The sequence below is a fragment of the Eulemur rufifrons genome, chromosome 8, assembly GCF_041146395.1.
Source record: "Eulemur rufifrons isolate Redbay chromosome 8, OSU_ERuf_1, whole genome shotgun sequence".
Lineage (NCBI taxonomy): Eukaryota > Metazoa > Chordata > Mammalia > Primates > Lemuridae > Eulemur > Eulemur rufifrons.
The window spans coordinates 13213781-13232397 of record NC_090990.1 but is presented as its reverse complement, the minus strand read 5'-3'; the positions used below and the strand labels follow the sequence as shown (position 1 = coordinate 13232397).

Here is an 18617-nt window from a genome sequence, read left to right as displayed (position 1 = left end):
GCTCCCACTGCCCCCAGGGCAGAGCCTGAGTTCTCTAGTCTGGCATTTAAGGCTGATCCCAAACTGGTCCTGGCCTGCCGCTCTGGTGAGGATTCCCTGAGGGCCCCAGCAGCTGCTCTCCCTACTCTGTGCCTTTGCAGACTCTGTTCTCAGGCTGTCACCACCCTCCTCTTTGGTGGAACCTTCACAGGCGCCCTCCCTTCCCGTGGGTACTTTGTATAAGCTGGTCAGAGTCTGTCCCCTGACTGACTGCCACCCCTTGGGGGCAGGGACTGAGCACTTGGTCTTCAGGGGTTGCTGAGTGAATAAGGGAGGAACCCAGGGCATGAACTGCCACCCAAGATCTTGTTCTGTCACCCAGGCTGGAGTGCAGTGGCATGATCATAGTTCACGGCAGCCTCAAATTCCTGGGCTCAGGGTGATGCTCCCACCTCAGCCTCCCGAGTAACTGGGGTGACAGGTGTGCACCACCACACCCGCCTATTTTTGTTTTAATATAATTTGTAGAGATGGGGTCTTGCTATGTTGCTCAGTCTGGTCTCAAACTCCTGGCCTTAATTGATCCTCTGATCCTCCTGTCTTGGCCTCCAAAGTGCTGGGATTACAGGCCTGAGCCACTGGCCACTCTTCAGATCTTGACCCAAACCTCACCTCCTCAGGGAGGGCTTCGTAGCTGTAATCAACTCCCAACCTGATGTTTCAGATCCTCCTCCATTTATCAGCACCCTAACATATTATGTGTCTTGTTATTCAGTTTATCATCTTTCTCCTCAACAAGAATGTCAGTTCCATGAGGGCAGGCAGAGATTTCATCATTTTGGGGGAGAGCTGTGTCCCCAGTGCCCAGGGCATTGCTGGGCACACAGCAGGTGCTCAGGAATGAATGAATGAGCAAATGAACAAATGAACTCACTGGCCTGTTGGGGGCGCTGTGGCTTGCCTACTCGCAAACCAGCCCTTCTCCTCCTGCCCTTTGCAGCCTTCTCTCCTGCAGAGCTGGGAGCTGGGCACCCTGGGGGCCATGCAGAAGGCCGGGGCACGGGGCCGCAGGGCCTCTGACTGCGGGCCAGCCCCTCTCCAGCCCAGGTGCATCACCAAGTTTGCCCAGGTGGGTGCGGCTCCCCATCCGGGTGGTCCTTGGGTGGCAGGCCCCGGGGGTGGGGAGAAGCTGGCGGTCAAGGACCCATTTCTAGGTCTTCCTTCCCTGGCCCACGCTTTGGAGTGTGTGTGCACACAGGAGGGGAGGGCACCTGAGGGGGCCAGAGTGGCTCAGCCAGGGTCACCTGCTGGGACAGCAACAGATCATGAACCTGTGCTGCGCTGCTGTCCGAGGCTGGCAGGGCAGAGGGTATCTGGGGGGCCTGACTCCCTGTCCTGCCCCTCCCACCCTCCCTGCCGAGCAGTACGTGGGCTCCTTCCCTGTGGACGACCTGGACACACAGGAGAGCGTGTGGCTGGTGCAGCAACAGCTGTGGGCACTGAAGGTGGGTGGGCTGGGGGGCTGGGAGGGCACTTCCCTGGGAGAGATCCCAGCCTTGGAACGACCCCACCAGACCAGATCCCTTATGTCGGGGACTCCCTTTCTCTAGGCTGTCTGTGATCTGCACCCCACAGTTGGAAGACACAGATGGGAGAAGTGGGAGTTGGTCATAATGTGGCCCTTGATGGCCCTGGTTGGGGGATGTTCTGCCAATAGCCATCCACACTTCCCCGGGCTCAGTCCCTGAGTCCCTCATCCCTGACCAGCCCTTGGTGTTTGGTACTGAGGGCAAAGCCTGGGAGGTGACACCTGCCCCCCCAACTCTCTTTCCCCCAGGACTGTCCCCGACGCCGGGCTGTCATCCTGAAATTCAATCTTCAGGGACTCAAGATCTACAGTGGGGAGGGTGAGGTAGGAGCCCGTGTGGGTGCAGGTGAGGACTGGACAGGGCCAGGTGTCTCCTCCCTCAGGCCGTGCTCACTTGCACCCAGGTCCTGACCCCAGGCTTCCCAGTCTGCTCTGGGCCTTTGGACTTTCTCTCTCCAACGACCCACCTACCAGGGCAAGCTCCAGGCCACAGTTACCTGCAGGCCTCCAAAATCTCTGGGGCGGGCCGGGGGCCAGCTCTTGGCCTGAGCACTGGGATCTTCCAGCCCTATGAGCTTTTCGAAGGTGCCCTGCCCAGTCTCGGCTGGTGGGCCGTGGACAGCCTCTCACAACTGTGGCAGGGGCCAGACTCGGGCTGCGGGCCAGTGGGAGCCCCTGCCTGGCCGCCCTGCCCCTCCTGCAGTTTGCCCACGCTCCTCTTGGTGCAAGCTGATGGTGGGTGCTCGATAACTGCGTGCCAGCCTGCGCCCCGTAGCTGCGGTGCATACGATATCCCAGAGCTGGTGATTGCAGGGCCCTGGGGTAGGTCTTGTGCCACTTGCATGAGGTCCCACTGACCCCCACCAACAGCCCTATCAGAGAGATACTGGTATTCTCCCCACTTGACACCTGTCACAACAGAGGACTGTACTCACCTGCCCAAATCACATGGAAGATGAGTGACAGAGCCAGGATTCGAAACCCCTGACTTGAAACCTGGCGTGTAATCCCGGTGCCTGCTGCTGCCTTTCTCTGGGACCCCAGCAGGCCATACCTGCCCTGCCCTCCGTTCCCTAGTGTGGGGGGCCGGTCCCCAGCCAGGGGGCCACGAAAGATGGCTGGGGGTTTGGGACTGGGCAGGCCTGGGAGAAGGGAGGATTTCCTCCCCCAGGACTGCGGTGGCCCTCAGCTGGGCATGCGGGCTGGAGAGCAGGTGGGGGGCCCCCGGGACTGAGGCCAGGTGCTGGTCTGAGGGGCCTTCATGCCCGCTGCCCCCAGGTGCTCCTGATGGCGCATGCCCTGAGGCGCGTGCTCTACTCCACCTGGTGCCCTGCTGACTGCCAGTTTGCCTTCATCGCCCGCAACCCACGGAGCCCGGCCAGCAAGCTCTTCTGCCACCTGTTTGTGGGCAGCCAGCCTGGAGAGGTGTCTGGGGCCCGAGGCAGGGGGACCACGACTGAGGCTGGGCGGGGATGTGCTGGGCATCAGGACAGGTCCCAGGGACAGAGGCCTTTGAGGGCTAAGCCAAGGTGGCCTGAGCCTCCTGCAGGCATGTGCCCCTGGCCACACTGGCTCCTTCTGTGGCTCTGCCCGCTGAGGACACTACAAAGCAAGTCAGTGGCCTCAGCGTTCCCTGGGGCCCGGGCGGAAACCTGGCCGGTGACACTGCCAGGCCTCTGCTCGTGCTATTCCCTGTGTGCAGTGCCCCTCCCCTTCTCATCCGGGCAGATTCTGACTTGCCCTTCAAGGCTCAGCCCACGTGCATGTGAACCCCACCTTGACTCCTCTGGACTGCGCCTCTCTTTGGAGTCCTGTGACATGAACTGCACTGTATCATCAGTCTGTCCCTAATTACAGACACTTGGGTTCTGTGAGAGCAGCGCCTGGGTCCAGGTCTTGAGATGTGCCAGTGCTTGGCCCTGTGTGGTCGAGTGGGGGCGAGGGGGTGGGCAGGTCGATCGGGGAGTCAAAACCAGTTTGACCGTCGTGAACGACAGGGCTGTGGCAACCAGTCATCTGGCAAGCAGAGGCTGGGTTTGGTTTCATCCAGTAAGCATTTGCTGTCATCCTGTATGTCGAGCCCTGTGCTGGACGCTGGTGTGACAGGTGGCTGAGACATGGCCCTTGATCTTCTGAAACTTAAGTTTCTAACGTGTTGGGTCTGGATGGTGTGTGTGGCAGGTAAAATGTGCTGGCCCCAAAAAAGGACTAGCCCCATGCTGGGAGCTTTCTGTGCTCCGCTTCATTAACTCCTCAAAGGAGCACAGAGGATAAGGAGAACAAGGCTCAGAGAGTGCCATGCTCTGCCCAGGGTCACACAGCAGCTGCTAAGTGACAGAGCCAGGATTGGAGCCCAGGTTCTGACTCCAGGGCCTGCGCTCGCAGCCATTCCTCCAAAGGGCACTGACTGACTGCACAGGGCGGGAGTGGGAAGCTCATGGCTAGGGGTGCATTTTGGCCGCGGTTAGATTCTCTGCTCCACTCAGGATTTCTGGCACAAAGTACATGCTCAGTATTTGTTAAGTAAATTAAGGAAGCTGGTGAGGAGCCTACATGGTGGTGAGCTTTTGAGGGATAAGTAGTTTTCCCAGGAGGAATGGGGAAGAGCATTCGAAGCCACGGGGCTGCACGCATCTGTGGAGGGAGGGCTGATGGCTTCAGCGTTCCCCGGGAGAGCTCCTCCAGCTGAGCCCACCTCTCCCCCCAGGTCCAAATCCTGCACCTGCTACTCTGCCGCTCCTTCCAGCTTGCTTACCTCTTGCAGCACCCTGAGGAAAGGGCACAGCCCAAACCCTGCCCAGGGCCTTCAGGGGATATGCCCCAGAAGCCACTCCCCAGCCCTGGAGGACCCTCTGGCCTGGTGCGGGAGCCCTTCGGCCGTGACCAGCTCTCACAGAATGTCCATGCGCTGGTCTCCTTCCGGCGCCTGCCAGCAGAGGGGCCAGTGGGCAGTGGGGTGAGCAGCACCCCAGCCAGGGAGTGGGCAGTGGACAAGGGAACTGGGCAAGGGATGGGGGGGTCACATTGGGAGGGTGGACTTCGGTGGGGGGTTTCACCCGGCCTGACATGGCTGGGCCTGAGTCTGCCTGCCCGTGGGCTCCTCTTGGTGCCTTAGAAGGAGCTACCAGATTCAGAAGGCCGCGGGGGCCCCCGCCATGTCCGCCTGGGGAATCCCTACTGCTCACCCACGCTGGTGCGCAAGAAGGCCATTCGCAGCAAGGTGATCCGCTCGGGGGCCTACCGAGGCTGCACCTACGAGACTCAGCTGCAGCTGTCAGCTCGGGAGGCCTGTGAGTTGCAGGAGCACGTGCCTGTGTGCTGCGCCAGTCAGAGAGGGTGGGCGTGAGTGCACATCCCTGCAAAGCTGTGGCCGCCCCTCTGAGGGGATGCCTGTGCGCGTGTGTGTGCCCAGGGCTTGCACAGTGACTGTACGTACAGCTGGGTCTGGACTGTAACTGCTGCGTGGGGGTGCCCGTGTGTGCATGTGTCTGCTGTGGGCTGCCCGAGTGCCTGTTGAGCAGGGCAGGAGGCGTGGTGAGGAGACAGACATGGGGCCTGTGGCCGTAGGGCAGGTTGGGCATGGGAGGGTTTGACCACTCTCCCCCTGACCCCTTGGCCGTCTCCATAGTTCCTGCCGCATGGGAGGCATGGCCCCGGGGGCCTGGTGGCCCCTCGTGCCTGGTGGAGAGCGACGGCAGCCTGACAGAGAACATCTGGGCCTTTGCTGGCATCTCCAGGTAGGAGGGGCCTGGCCTGATGCCAGTCCCTTGGGGTGGGCAGAGAAATGGGCTGTGGGCTTCCCCAGGGCCCTGAGGTGCACACTCTTGTGCAGAGCACTGCCAACCTCAGTGGCCTCAGGCCCGGGACTCCACCTCTCGGCCCTCAGTTTTCTCAAATGTAAAATGGGGACGATGAAACGACCTTCATGGCAAGGTTGTGAGAAGATCAAATGAAGTAATTCAGACAAAGCTCTCAGTCCCTGGCCTGTGGCAGGGCAAGAGCTCCCCAAATGTCAGCTCCTTAAACCTCTCTCCTGATGGGGTCTTGCAGCTATGAACAATTAGGGACACTTTGGAAACCTTTTAAGCCTCTAAAAGCTTCCTTTCATTGAGTGTTGAGCAGCTACTCGGGGTCCGGCTTTTTTTTTTTTTTTTTTTTAAGAGACAGTCTTGCGCTGTCTCCCAGGCTTGAATTCCCAGGCTGGAGTGCAGGGGCGCCACTGTAGCTCACTGCATGTAGCCTTGAACTCCTGGACTCAAGCGATTACACCTTCCAGCTCCTCCCAAGCACTGGGATTACACACTTGAGCCACGGCGCCTGGCGGGCTGTGGTTTTAAGGGCTTTTGATCCTGTTATGGGCTGTTATGCCATTGCCCAGGGAGCAACCTGAGCTGGGCCCAAACTAGGGGTCCTGCCTTCAGCCACCGCTCTGTGCCCCCAGGCACTGTGCCCTCGCCCTGCTGCGGAGAGACGTGCTCGGGGCCTTCCTGCTGTGGCCTGAGCCGGGCACCAGCGGCCAGTGGTGCCTGTCGGTGCGCACGCAGTGCGGCGTGGTGCCCCACCAGGTCTTCCGGAACCACCTGGGCCGCTACTGCGTGGAGGTGAGCGAGCGGCCTGCCGGCCATACCCTGGCCCAGCCCCGTCGCTGGCCCAGCCCCCTGCCCCGCCCTTTTCTAACCTCTGAGGTCCTGAGCCTGCCTCGCCCCCACCCCTGTCCCATTGGCTCCCTCTGGCCCCACCCCTTAGCCATTCCCTCCCACCTCCGCTGCCCTCATTGGCCCTGCTGGCCCACTTGGCCCCGCCTCTGTCCTGCTGGCTCCGCCCTGACCTAAAGACTTGGGAGGACCAGGGAGGTGCCTGGTCCCTGAGGGCCTGCTCTCCAGAGGGGCCTTTTGGAGGGTGCAGCTAATAGTCTTGGGCCTCACATTTCTATAGGAATCCTGGCTTTTAAATCCTGCTTTCCCATAGCCCACCCCATCTTAGAAGAGGAGGAAACTGACTCAGAGGCCAGGGCTTGCCTAAGCTCCGTTGGGGTGTCTTGTCCTGCCCCCGGGTTTCCAGGGACTGGGAGCGGGTGGCAGGGCTTTTCACGTGTGTGCCCTTACTTCCACGCTGAATGTCTCAGAGAGGACATGGTGTCTGTCTGTTCCATGGCAGTACATGTGACCTCTCTGAGCTCTATGTCCTGCTCTCTAAAATGGTCAGCCTCCTGTGGGAGGGGGTGGCTGGCATGAGCCATGGGAAAGAGGACTGGAGCTGAAGCCCTTTCCTCGCCTAGCACCTGCCAGCAGAGTTCCCCAGCCTGGAGGCCCTGGTGGAGAACCACGCTGTGACGGAGCGCAGCCTCTTCTGCCCCCTCGACATGGGCCGCCTGAACCCCACCTACGAGGAGCAGGACTGCCGGCCCGAGGGCAGGCTGCCCCGGACTCTCCGGCCCCTCAGCCATGCCAAGTCCGAGGCAGAACTGCAGGGCCTGGGCTAGGGGGCCGGACCCCACTCCCCAGACCCCAACTTACCCTGGCCCTGGCCTCAGCAGCCTCTGCCCATCTTGCACCCCACTGGTCAGCAGTTCCATCCAGTCACCTTGCCCCTTGGACCAGTCTTCCATTGCTTCACTGCGTGTGGGAGGGGATCCCTGAGATCGGGGATTGCCAGTGGCTTCTTGCAGGGCATGTGGCCCCCCCAGATTCCAGGAGGGGCAGGCGGAGCTCCAGGCTTCCGATAACTTGCTGATGACTTCGGATGCCTGTCATTTTTGGGCTTCCACTTTACTCCTAAGGTGGGAGCTTGTTGGTGATGGAGGTGCAGCCCTCTCCTAAGGGGACCAGGCCTCGGGTCCCTGACTGGGAGTTTCCAGAGAGCTCCTGACAGAGGAAAGCAGAAAAGTGGGGGAGAAGGGCTTGGGGAGGCAGGGCTGAGTTCTCACTTTGGGCAAAGATCTGGGGGTGAGCCACCTCTCTGTGAGAGAGCAGAGGTGACCCTGAGGAGCTTGTGGGCGGGAAGGCTGGGGCTGAGCCACCAGGCTGACAGGTAGAACACGCCTGTTTCTCACACGCATCTGAGGGTGACAGAGTCTCACCTTGAGCTCTGAGCAATCGGGGGTTAGGAAGGTGAAGAAAGGGCAGGAGGCACAAAGAGTTGTGCCACCCACAGCCCATGCACAGGCGGACACCTGTGTGCAGAAAGGGCTGTGGCCTAGCAGACAGGGCCAAGAGTTCAAGTGTGCCGCTCAGAAAGGAACCACAGGACTATGATTCCTGCTTGCTCAGAAGGGATGCCCCAGGCCCATCCCCTCCCCTGCACCCTGTAAGAATCACCAAGACACCCCCCATCTTGGGCTCATTTCCTTTAGCCAGTTGACAGGGAGGGGCCAGCAGTGAGCCCAGACTTAGTGGGGTGACCAGGGCCTTGCCCAACTCTCCCAGAGACCACAGAACATTTGGTGGCTGCCTTGGGAAGCCTTCTTAGCATGGTGCTGACCACTGCTGTCAGGGGCCACCTCACCAGGCCAGCCCCATTGGGGAAGGGGTCAGAGCAGAACCATCCAAAGGTACAATTGATGTGGGCCCTGCCAGAGGGGCTTGGCCTCCACAGCAGTGGGAGATCCATGGAAGTGATTGTAGGCTCAGGCAGTAGCCCTGCCGGTGACTGACAAACCCAGGTGTCCCCCTTTGTAAGTAACCTCAACAGAAAAATATGCATCTTCCGAATTAAGTTCCAGAACAAGTTCATTGTGGAAGAACTTCTCCTCCTGAGGCAGAGGCCTGGTCATGAGTCTGGGGGCTGCCTTCTCCCCCATCTGGGGTGGGACGGAGCAGGAAGAAGGGGGCAAGCTTGGGAGGGCAAACCAGACACCTGGAGGCTCAGGCCCCATGTTCCCAGCTTCCCTCTTCCCAGCTGGGACGGGATATTGGCTCAGGACCCTCTCACTGTCTCACAAGTCAGTAAGATGTCCTGTCGCAGGGGATAGGAGGAGGCTGTCCTTTAGGGGCTCTTTTCACTGGAAACCCAGCACTGGTTTGATAATGTGAGTGGGAAGCTGGGACTCTGTTGTGTGGGCATCTCTACCGGAACCCATCCCTTCCCTGGGCAAAGCTCTGGTCTCTACTGGGAGGCTGCAGCCTCATTCCCCTGGCAAGGAGAGGGGTTTAGTGACATTTTATGACTGGGATTACAGCACCAGACACATGCGTTTAAGGAGACCTGGTAATTGGCCGAGACTTGGGCCAGAGCTCACCTCTGTGGGGGAAGGGTTTTTGTGGGTGTTATCTGTGGATAAGGCATCAGGGAACGTTCACACTGAAGGGACCAGTCTTCCCCAAGCACTTTAACTTCCTTCACACAGCATTTATTGATCATGTGTTACAGACGGGGCAAGGTTTTGCCCATGTTTGCAGACTCCTTAATGTCTAATTAGAGGCCACAGTTTTCTCTTTGTCCCAACGTACCACCTTGGTGGCCCAGCTCTCCTTCCTGTGTGGACTTGAAACAAATAAAATGCATTTCTTTGGATTGTCTAGTACAGACGTTTCTTTCCTTTGAAAGCCATGGTCTTTGTCAAGTTTGCCTGCTTTGTTTGGTTTGCCAAACATACCTTCAGCTGGTGCTGAATGGCAACCCAGACAGAGATCCCGTCCTCAAGGGCTCAGCATGTTCCAAAGGATCAGCTAGGTAGATTTAATCAAGCCATATCGCTTCCTCTTCTGCAGTGAACATCAGTGGCTATTTCCCATAGGAAAAATACTCCAGTCCCGCTCCGGCAACTTGGGCTTGCTCCCTGCTCCTGCAACATGCCACGGTACCTTTGCACAGCCCAGACAGGTTTCCTTGTCCTCCTCCCCTCCCTTCACGATAACTCTTCAACCATCATATTTCAGCTTCAGTCAGTCTCAGGATGCCTGCCCTGACCCCCTAGGCCAAGTGAGGTTCTGTTTTCAGATGTTCTACAGAACTGATTTCTTTAGTTTGTAAACTTATTTATGGGACTTTGTTTGTAGGATTTTTGTTTCCAATGTCAGTCTCCCCTGCTAGACTATGGGCTTCAGAAGGGCTGTCTCCCCAGCCTCTGTCGCAGTACCTGGCATATAGTTGATATTGTGTTTTTGTGCAAGGGGGAAGCCCAGAGGTGTAAGAGAGCCCCTCTTCTGGCTTGGGTGGCCTCTCCAGCCAAAAGAATTTTTTTTTTTTTTTTTTTTAAACAGAAGGGGTCTTGCTATGTTGCTCAGGGTGGACTAGAACTGGGTTCAAGTGATCTTCTTGCCTCAGCCTTCTGAGTAGCTGGTACTACAAGTGTGTGCCATGCCCAGCTCCAGCCAAAGGACTTGGCTCCTAACGTTTTTGTTTGTTTTAAGATCTTGAGTCTTAGCAGAAACGAGGGTGGCATCAGAGGAAGCTTTGCCCGGTGCAGGGCTGTGGGTTCTGGGCAGCCTTCCCCTGAGTCAGTACAGGGCTGTACATAAAGGACAGCAAGGTCCTTGTCGCTTTTCTCAATAGGTCTCTAACCGCTTCGTGAAGCCTCCCTTCTTGGATCTGTCTAGCCCGGAGGCAGAGTCAAGCCTGGGTCAAGCCCATCTTAGCTGGGCAACCTCGAGTAACTTGCTTAACCTCTCTGAGCCGGGGCTGTGCGGAGACGAAAGCGCCCGGCACGCAGCAGAGCCGGCGCGGGTCCTCCCCGCAGGCAGCCGCGTGCGGGCCTCCAGCCCGGGACCTAGGGCTGGAGGACGCGCGCCCTTCGCCGGGGCCGCCCCCTGTGACGCCGCGGGCGTTGCCCAGCAACCGCGAACGCCGCGGCGCCGTGCGTGTGGGCCGCGGCTGGGGCGGCTCCCGGACTCCGGTCCTGCGGCGGCGCCTGCAGCGTAGATCCCCCACTTCCCCGCCCGGGCTGGGTGTCAGGGACCTGCGAGCCCGGGCGCGGGGGGCGGCGGCGGCCCCTGCTCGGGTCCTGCGACTGCCCCGCGGCCGCCTTCCTCCCGTCGGGGCGCCCCCGGCGGAGTCCCATTCCCTCGCGGGGGCCACGCCCCCGCCGCGAGGCCACGCCCCCGCGTTCGGCGCTGGCTCCGCCCCTTGGCGCGGGCGGCCGGGGGTCCCCGGCCGGGCGGTCGTTTGCCCCCGCGCGCGGGGGCCCCTCGGCTCCATGGCCTCCGAGTCGGTGAAGGTGGTGGTGCGCTGCCGGCCCATGAACCAGCGGGAGCGGGAGCTGCACTGCCGGCCCGTGGTGACCGTGGACTGCGCGCGCGGCCAGTGCTTCATCCAGAACCCGGGCGCCGCCGACGAGCCCCCCAAGCAGTTCACTTTCGACGGCGCCTACCACATGGACCACTTCACCGAGCAGATCTACAACGAGATCGCCTACCCGCTGGTGGAGGTGAGGGCGCCCGCGGGCCGCCTTCGAGACTGGCAGGGCAGGGCTGGGACTCCAGGTCTCCACTGTCCCCAACGCCAAAGCTGGTCCTCATGACCTGCCCCGTCCCTTCCAGACCTTTCCCCACAAGAGCTGCACCCCCCAGGCCACTCACCCTCCACCCTTACTCCATACCTTCAGGACCCTGAAAGCTCCAGCCACTTCCCCAGCTGCCTCCTGCCCTCCCCAGGGCCCCAGGTGGTCCGGCTCCCTCCTCCTTCCCGCCCTCACCAGTGGCCTCTTCTTGCCCCCCACCCCCCAGCCCTGCACTCAGAAGCCTTCCCCCCAGCTCACCCTCATCCTCCCTTGGACTTCCCGAGAAGCTTTGGCTGGTACAAGCCGTCTCTGAGGGGAGGAAAGGCCTCACAGGTCCCCTGCTTCTGCAGGGAGAGGCCCACTGGCCTGGCCCCTGTCTTGGAAGAATGGAAGCTTTCTCTTTGGCCTGACTCACCTTCTTCCTTCTCAGCGCTGGAGGAACAGGGAGGTGACAACAGTTGCTCACTTTAGAGGGCTCTTGCTCGCACTAGGCAGCTTCATAACAGGTGGGGAGACTGAGGCCGGGAGGGAGGACACTTGCCCAAACTCCCCACGGTGAGTTTCTGGCAGAGGTGGGGCTGGAACTACACCTCCTGCTTCCTGGCCAAGGGCGTTCCTTTCTGCCACCATCTCCCACTACTGTTCAGCAAGTCTGGGTTGTTCCCTGGAGAAAAGGAACAGTTTGGGAAATGCTTCCCAGTGGCCAGGACCTGACCAGGGGTGATGCCCAGGAAACGAGGGACAGCTCTCCCCAGGAGATAGTCCTAGGCTCTGGGGGTAGCCAGGTTGTCCCTCTGCTGGCCTCGACTCCCAGGCTGGAAGGGACCTGAAGGGCCATCTGATCCAGCCTCTCTGCCCCATCGGGTCCTTGGATGTCCACCCTCGCTTACATGTCTCCACTGACGGGAGTGCTCTTCCCAGAGCAGCTCGTTCCACCTTTGTTTTTGGGCCCCAGAAGACGCTAGGTGGCCTCCCCGAAGCTCTCAGCGCCCTGCCCTGGCTCTGCTGAGCCCCTCTGCTCCCTCCTGCCGGGGTCCCTCCATGGCTTTACCTCCTCCAGGGCCTTCAGCCTTGTTCATGGGGTGGGGTCTTGGTCCCCCCCTCCTGGGGGTAATCCCCTGTGAAAGCCTCCTTTATCAGGGTCCTAGGAAGCTCTAGCCCAGAGAGGGGGACACTAAGGACACAGAGATGACCCTGTCAAATTTCCCCTCCCGCTCTCCATCCTCTCCTGACATCCGTTAGTATTTGGGATTCTCTGTCAGACAGCTGCCTCTGGACAATGCACAGAGCCTCAAACTCACATGGCACGTTCATTCATTCAGCTACTATTACAAATAACTGAACGGCAGTGCTGCACCAGGCGCCATCCAGCGTGGGCGCGCTGCGGTAAAGGAGAGCTGCCTCTGCCCGCAGCAAGCTCCTGGGCAGGTAGAAGCTACAATAATTGTTAGCTAAGCCTATTGTCAGCCTCAGGGCGGTGAGTGGGACAAGAACTGTGGCAGGCTGAGGAAGGCCAGCAGACCTCGGCCTGGAGGGAATGCAGGGGAGGGCAGGGAGGACTTCCTGGAAGAGGTGAGGTCTCAGCTGAAGGATGAGAGGAGGTGGTCAGGCAAGAAAGTGGAAGTAAGGGCCCTCCAGGTAGAGACCAGCAGGTAGCATTTGAGCTTCACAAGCAGAGCTGGCGTCATCACTCCTGATGGGGAAACAGAGGCCTGGAGAATCGTGGGGCAAGTCAGGGACAGTTCTGATTCCAGTGCCCAGTTCCCATGCTCTGGCCTGCTGTCCCCAAAGAAAGAGCAGCATGTGACACGCAGATCAGGCTGCCTCTGAGCGGGGAGCAGCTGCACTGCAGGGGCAGGCGTTGGCGTCTGCCCTGCTGGGCTCTGACCCGGCCCCCAGGGCTCTCTGGCTGGTGGCTTGGGGCCCCAGAACAACCTCCAGGGAGCCTCCTGCCCAGGACCTTCCCTGAGGTCCTGCTGCTCGAAGCCCCAAGCTCTTCTGACTGCTCTTTCTGTCCTTGCCCTTTGCTTCTCCAGCCCTTACACCTCTGCAGGCAGTCTTCTCTTGTCACTGGGTGACCGTTTCAGCTCTTCTGGGTGCTTGCACTCCAGACCTGCCCTCCCTCAGCTCCTCCTGCCCGCTTCACACCTGTGGCCTCAGAGTCGCCTCTGATGACAGCCCCCAGTCTAGGCTGGGGAACAGGCTGGTATCCAGAGATTGCCGTGAAGTAGAAGCCAGAGAAGAAATAGGATGTCCCTGGATGAAATATTTGGAGGGGTCAGAAAGGGTACATGTGGCAATTTAAAACAGATGTTTTTTATTTTAATTCCAATAGTTATGTGTTTATTTTAATGTGAAATCAAAAAACCCATGAACACATCCAACCTGTAGTGCAATATCATGGGAACTATTGCTGAGGATGACACCAAGATAAAAAGAGTCGATTAGCAGTTGACGTCATGAAAACGGTCCAGGAAATCCTAGTACAGGTGGGCATGGCAGAGCCCGGGGTGAAGGTACAGAGTGGTGGACATTTAGGACCTGCTCTGTGTGTGTGCTTGTCCCCTGGGCATCTGGAGGCCCCAAGTGATGGCAGATTTTCTTTGAATTCTTTGTTTTGCTTTAGAAATGCCTGTGAAAGTGTTTTCTACTTAACTCTAGAGCAGCGCTATCCTATGGAATTTCTGGTGACAGTGGAAATGTTCTGTATCTGCACTGTCCGATTAGGTGGCACATGGCACTCGACATGGGGTCCGTGCTACTGAGGAACTGCATTTGAGTTAAATTTGAATAACACGTGTGGCCGGTGGCTGCCATATTGGATGGCTCAGCTCTAGAGCGACGCTTTCCAACACAAATAGGATGTGAGCCACATACAGAACTTCAGTTTTTACATCAGCCACATCTTAAGAAGTCAAAGGGAACAGGTAAAACTAATTGTAAGAATGTATTTTATTTAACACAATAGATCCAAAATGTTATCATTTCAAAAAATATAACAATACATATTAGTATCAGTATGTAATAACTGTTAGTGAGATATTTTACATTCTTCATGCTAAGTCTTTGAAATCGGGTATGTATTTTACACTGATAGCACATCTCAATTTGGATGCCAAAGTTTCGACAATTAAAATGAAACACGGTGGCTCACACTTGTAATTCCAGAACTTTGGGAGGCTGAGGCAGGAGGATTGCTTGAGCCCAGGAGTTTGAGACCAGACTGAGCAATATAGCAACACCCATGTCTATAAAAAATACAAAAATTAGCCAGGGATGGTGGTGCGTGCCTGTAGTCCCAGCTGCTTGGGAGGCTGAGGCAGGAGGATTGCTTGAATCCAGGAGTTCGAGGCTGCAGTGAGCTATGATGATGCCACTGCACTCCAGCCTGGGCAACAGAGTGAGACGCTGTCTCTAAAAAATAATAAATAAAATGAAACACAAAAAATAAAGTCATGTTTAGTGGAGAAATATACTGCTCCAGTCTTTAAATTTAAATTTATTAAAATTAAATAAATTCGGTTCCTCAGTGGCACGGGGCAGGCACATTTCTAGCGCAGCCAGTGGCGCCCCGGTGGATGGTGCCACTGTATCTATTTCACGTAGAATCCCTTCCCCATGCTTGGGTGACATTGAGACTCCGGGATCTGCTCCATGTTGTTCCTGGGACTTCCTTTGCTCCCTGCTGTCCCCTCACGGAGTTGAGAAGCCCAGCCTCGGGCTCCTGGTCGGGTCGTCTCTCTGCCAGTGCCTGTCCCCATTTTGGACACTTCTGCCTGTAAAAGTGAGGTCCTATCCTTTTTGGGGGCTGTGGATGGAGACTTTTGGCCTTCCCTCACCAGCAGTTCCTGGGGATGCCGAGTCCTGATTTGGTCTGCAGCATGGGTCTCTGCAGTGGGACGCGGTGTGGATGCCACGTGGGCCCTGGGGCCTGGGAGCCATCGTCTGGGCCCAGTGCTGACACGGGATCCACCCCTACCCCCATACTAAGTTCCAGAATTTGTGGCCTCATGGGTTCTGCAAGGGCAGGGACTGTGTCTGCCTCGTGCACCGCTCTGTCCCCAGCCAGAGCACGGTGTCCAGCAGAGCAGACAGTCGGTGCCTGTCGGTGAATAGACGCGTCGGCGATGGATGACGACTTTGGAAATGCAGCCCGGTGTGCTCTTCCCTTCCCGCCCCACCTCCACCTGCTCTCCCCGTCTCACCTCTGCAGCTTTGCTCAAGCTGTGCCCTCAGCCTGGGATGCTGTCCTCTTCCTGTCACCTGTCAAAATCCAAGTCACTCTTTCCGCTCCCCGGTTCTTCCCCATCTTTGCTGCCCACAGGCTGAGCCGGGTTCTTCCGTGCTCCCCGCTCCTTGAGACATCGAGGGAGCACCTCTGTCCGCGGCGCCCCATGTGCTAGCGCGCGACATAATCCTCACGTCGACCTCGAGGCAGCCTTTGTGGGAGGGGCCGTGTTTGTCCTTTATTACAGATGAGGACACTGAGGCTCGATGTGCCTAAGTGGGGCCGCTGACGGGCACAGTCAGTAACGGGCGGAGGCGGGATGTGAACTCAGGGCCAGGCTCCCCGGCACAGACTCTAACCTCCCCACGGGGACGGTCTCCCGCCCCTCCAGAGGGTGAACTCCTTGAGGACAGAGCTGTGGCTTGACTGTTTCCGTGAGACCCCGAGAGTTCGGAGGCCTGGCCCCCAGCCCCGCTGTGCTCGGCCACGGCTTCTGGCTTCCTCCCGTGCAGGGCGTCACCGAGGGCTACAATGGCACCATCTTTGCCTACGGCCAGACGGGCAGCGGGAAGTCCTTCACCATGCAGGGCCTGCCGGAGCCCCCCGCCCAGAGAGGCATCATCCCCAGGGCCTTCGAGCACATTTTTGAGAGCGTCCAGGTACGGGCCTTGTGGGGGGCAGGGGCAGGGCTCGAGCCACAAATGGTCCCCAGAGCAGTATGACCTTTGGCTTGGACATGGGACACAGTCAGAGTCCGTCTTGATTCAGCACAAACCGACGGAGAAGGCTCTGGTTTCTGAAAAGGTGGTGGGAGAAAAACAAAACTGAGAAAATTCTTTCTACCAGTTCCATGTTTTTCCCTGCCATTTTGGGGTTTTAACATTTCATTTAGCATTTCTCGTGGATGTGACCACCCTGAGCTGGGCCAGGAAGTGGTCAGAAGTGAAGTGGTAGCTTCCCTTTTTATTGAGCAATTGTTGGGGACCAAGCCTTGTGGGAAGCCCTTTGCACAGTGACCTCCCTGAATCCCCAGACTGACCCAGGCGGTAGTGTATGTCCCCATTCTCAAGACAGAGAAGCTGAGCCTTGGAGCCCTTACGGGCCGGGTCAAGACCAGGTTCTGAATCCATCCCAGTGTCCAGGCTGCAGGTGAGAATCGCCCTGGTGACCACCCATGGCGGCATGTAGGGTCCTGCCCCTGCACAGTGGCAGAGTGGGGCCTGTGGCCCTGGTCAGCTGCAGAGCACTCACTGTGGTGGCCCCTGAGGGCATGTGGGGGCTGGGAGAGCTGTGGGGGACCAGCCTAGAGCCAGCGCTTGGTCCAGGTCTTACCTGTGGCCTTGGCTTTTCTACTTGAATGATGGGGAGGCCTCTGTTTCCTTTCCCATGAGGCTGTAGACAGAGCATTAGACAAACAGAGCAGTGTGAGAATCATGCGACTTGGGGAGGCCCAAGGGGCCACCAAGCTGGAGAGGAGGGGAGAGCTTGCCAGGAGGACAGGCACGGTAGGTGGGGCTGGGGACTCCTCTCACCCTGACGTCCCCTCTCCTCCCAAGATGTCCTGGCTGCAGAGGGCTCAGGTCCCAGGTCAGACCTGGTGGCAGGTGGGCTTGGTGCTCAGGTGTCTCGGTTCTTTCCGTGTGCTCCTGCAGTGTGCAGAGAACACCAAGTTCCTGGTCCGGGCCTCCTACCTGGAGATCTACAAGGAAGATGTCCATGACCTGCTGGGGGCTGACACCAAGCAGAAGCTGGAGGTGGGTGCAGACCCGGTGTGGGCAGGTAGGGCTGGTAGGGGGAGGCTGGCATCAGGTGGTACTGGGGACTTTTTTGTTTTTTTGGTAAACAGAGTCTTGCTGTGTTGCCCAGGCTGGTCTTGAATTCCTGGGCTCAGGTGATCCTCCCACCCCAGCCTCCTGAGTACCTGGGTCTACGGGCGCACACCACACCTGGCTGCTTTGCCCTTTTTGTGCAGGAACCTCCTGCCGCCCACCTAGGGGAAGACAGTCTTTCTACTGTCTTCTCTCTCCTGGTGCAGCTGAGTCACCGCTCAGCCAGGCATGGGGATGGGGGGAGGCGGGCGTAGAGTGCTGCTCCCACGTGTCGGCCCCAGAAGGCCAGCCTGTGGGGTTAGATCCCCGGCCCCCTCGCAGAACTTCTGCCAACCTGCCCTGGGGCCGCAGGGCGCTCTCCTCCTCTTCCTCACTGCCCTCAGTTACTCAGGCCAGAGGGGCTGAGGCTGGCAGCCGCAGGCCCGGTGAGCCAGGCTGCCTCAAGGGCCACAGTGACACGTGTGCTTCTCGAAACACCCCATGGGGCACCTGGCTTTTGACATGCTCCCTTGTGGACAGTGCACAGATGGCTCTCGTGCAAACCTCCCAGCAGCCTTAGCAGGGCGTGCCGTTCTTATCCTTTGTAACAGAGGAGGAAACTGAGGCTCGCGGAACCCAGCCCAGTGTCGCGGGCTCTCCCTACCCCAGGTCCAAGCAGTGTCCAGGGCCCCCCTCCCCATGGCAGCCGTGGACACGTGCCTGCCTGTGCACCCCTTTCCATCCCTGCAACATCCCAGCTGGTTGCCATGGTGACCCAGCTCTGGTCTCCACAGCCAAGATAAGCAGTCACGAAGTCATGCAGCTGGGGGCGTCACTCAGCGCCTCCCCGGTTGTGGGGGCCTGGGGTGGGGTTGGGAGCATGTGGGGGAAGAACTCCTGGGGGCATCACCGGATTGGGGGCTAAACTTCCTGGGCCTGAAAGCAGAGCGGCGGGAGACCCCCCGGGGAGGGCTGTCTCCTGAGGTTGCTGCACACAGACAGTGTCCTTGTCCTCTTTGTGACCTGGCTCCCTGAGCCCCTGCTAAGTACCTGCAGAACTATCCTCACGATAGTCTTGCAGAAATGGGACTTTTTATCCCCATCTTACAGAAGAGGAAATTGAGGCCTTAGAGAGGCAAGGTGACTTCCTCAGCTCGCAAGTGACAGAATTGGGTTTCCAGCCCGAGAACTCCATTCACTCACCTGCGCCTGCTGTGTGCCAAGCCGGGCTCTGAGGGCGGCAGTGACCCAAGCAGGCAGGGCCTCAGCCACGCGAGGGTGGCAGGGCTCCTGCGTCTGTCCTTCGGGCTCCATGTTCACAGCCACCTCCTCTGTCACTTCAAGCTTCCGTTACTGCAGGGTGCCCCAGCCTCTCTCTGTGCCCTGCCTCTGGAGCCTTCCATCACCTGGGACCCCAGTAATAGCTGTGTGACCTTCACAAGCCACTGAACCTTTCTGTGCTTCACTTGCTCACCCGTTCCATGAAGCCCAGGGCTTCAGCTGGTTCTGGCTGTGTCTCTGCTTCACACGTGAGCCTGTGCCTGTCCCCACCCCCACAGCAGGGCCGACCCCACCTGG

General features: G+C 58.7%; 2 protein-coding genes across 3 annotated transcripts in view; both read left to right on the top strand.

The window, feature by feature from the left end:
- The first annotated feature begins 1021 nt into the window (after nucleotides 1-1021).
- On the top strand, nucleotides 1022-7049 carry SH2D5 (SH2 domain containing 5). Its single transcript, XM_069477427.1, has 9 exons — nucleotides 1022-1108; nucleotides 1404-1484; nucleotides 1817-1891; nucleotides 2846-2992; nucleotides 4275-4523; nucleotides 4683-4857; nucleotides 5196-5304; nucleotides 6009-6168; nucleotides 6846-7049. Exons 1-9 carry the CDS (start codon nucleotides 1022-1024, stop codon nucleotides 7047-7049), a joined length of 1287 nt encoding a protein of 428 aa, XP_069333528.1.
- Nucleotides 7050-10700: 3651 nt separating this feature from the next.
- The window catches only part of KIF17 (kinesin family member 17), a 41155-nt gene continuing 33238 nt past the window's right edge, over nucleotides 10701-18617 (top strand). For both annotated transcript variants that reach the window (XM_069477425.1, XM_069477424.1), the window contains exons 1-3: nucleotides 10701-10931; nucleotides 15744-15890; nucleotides 16884-16985. In XM_069477425.1, coding sequence (XP_069333526.1) covers nucleotides 10701-10931; nucleotides 15744-15890; nucleotides 16884-16985 — 480 coding nt within the window. The remainder of the gene's footprint in view (nucleotides 10932-15743; nucleotides 15891-16883; nucleotides 16986-18617) is intronic.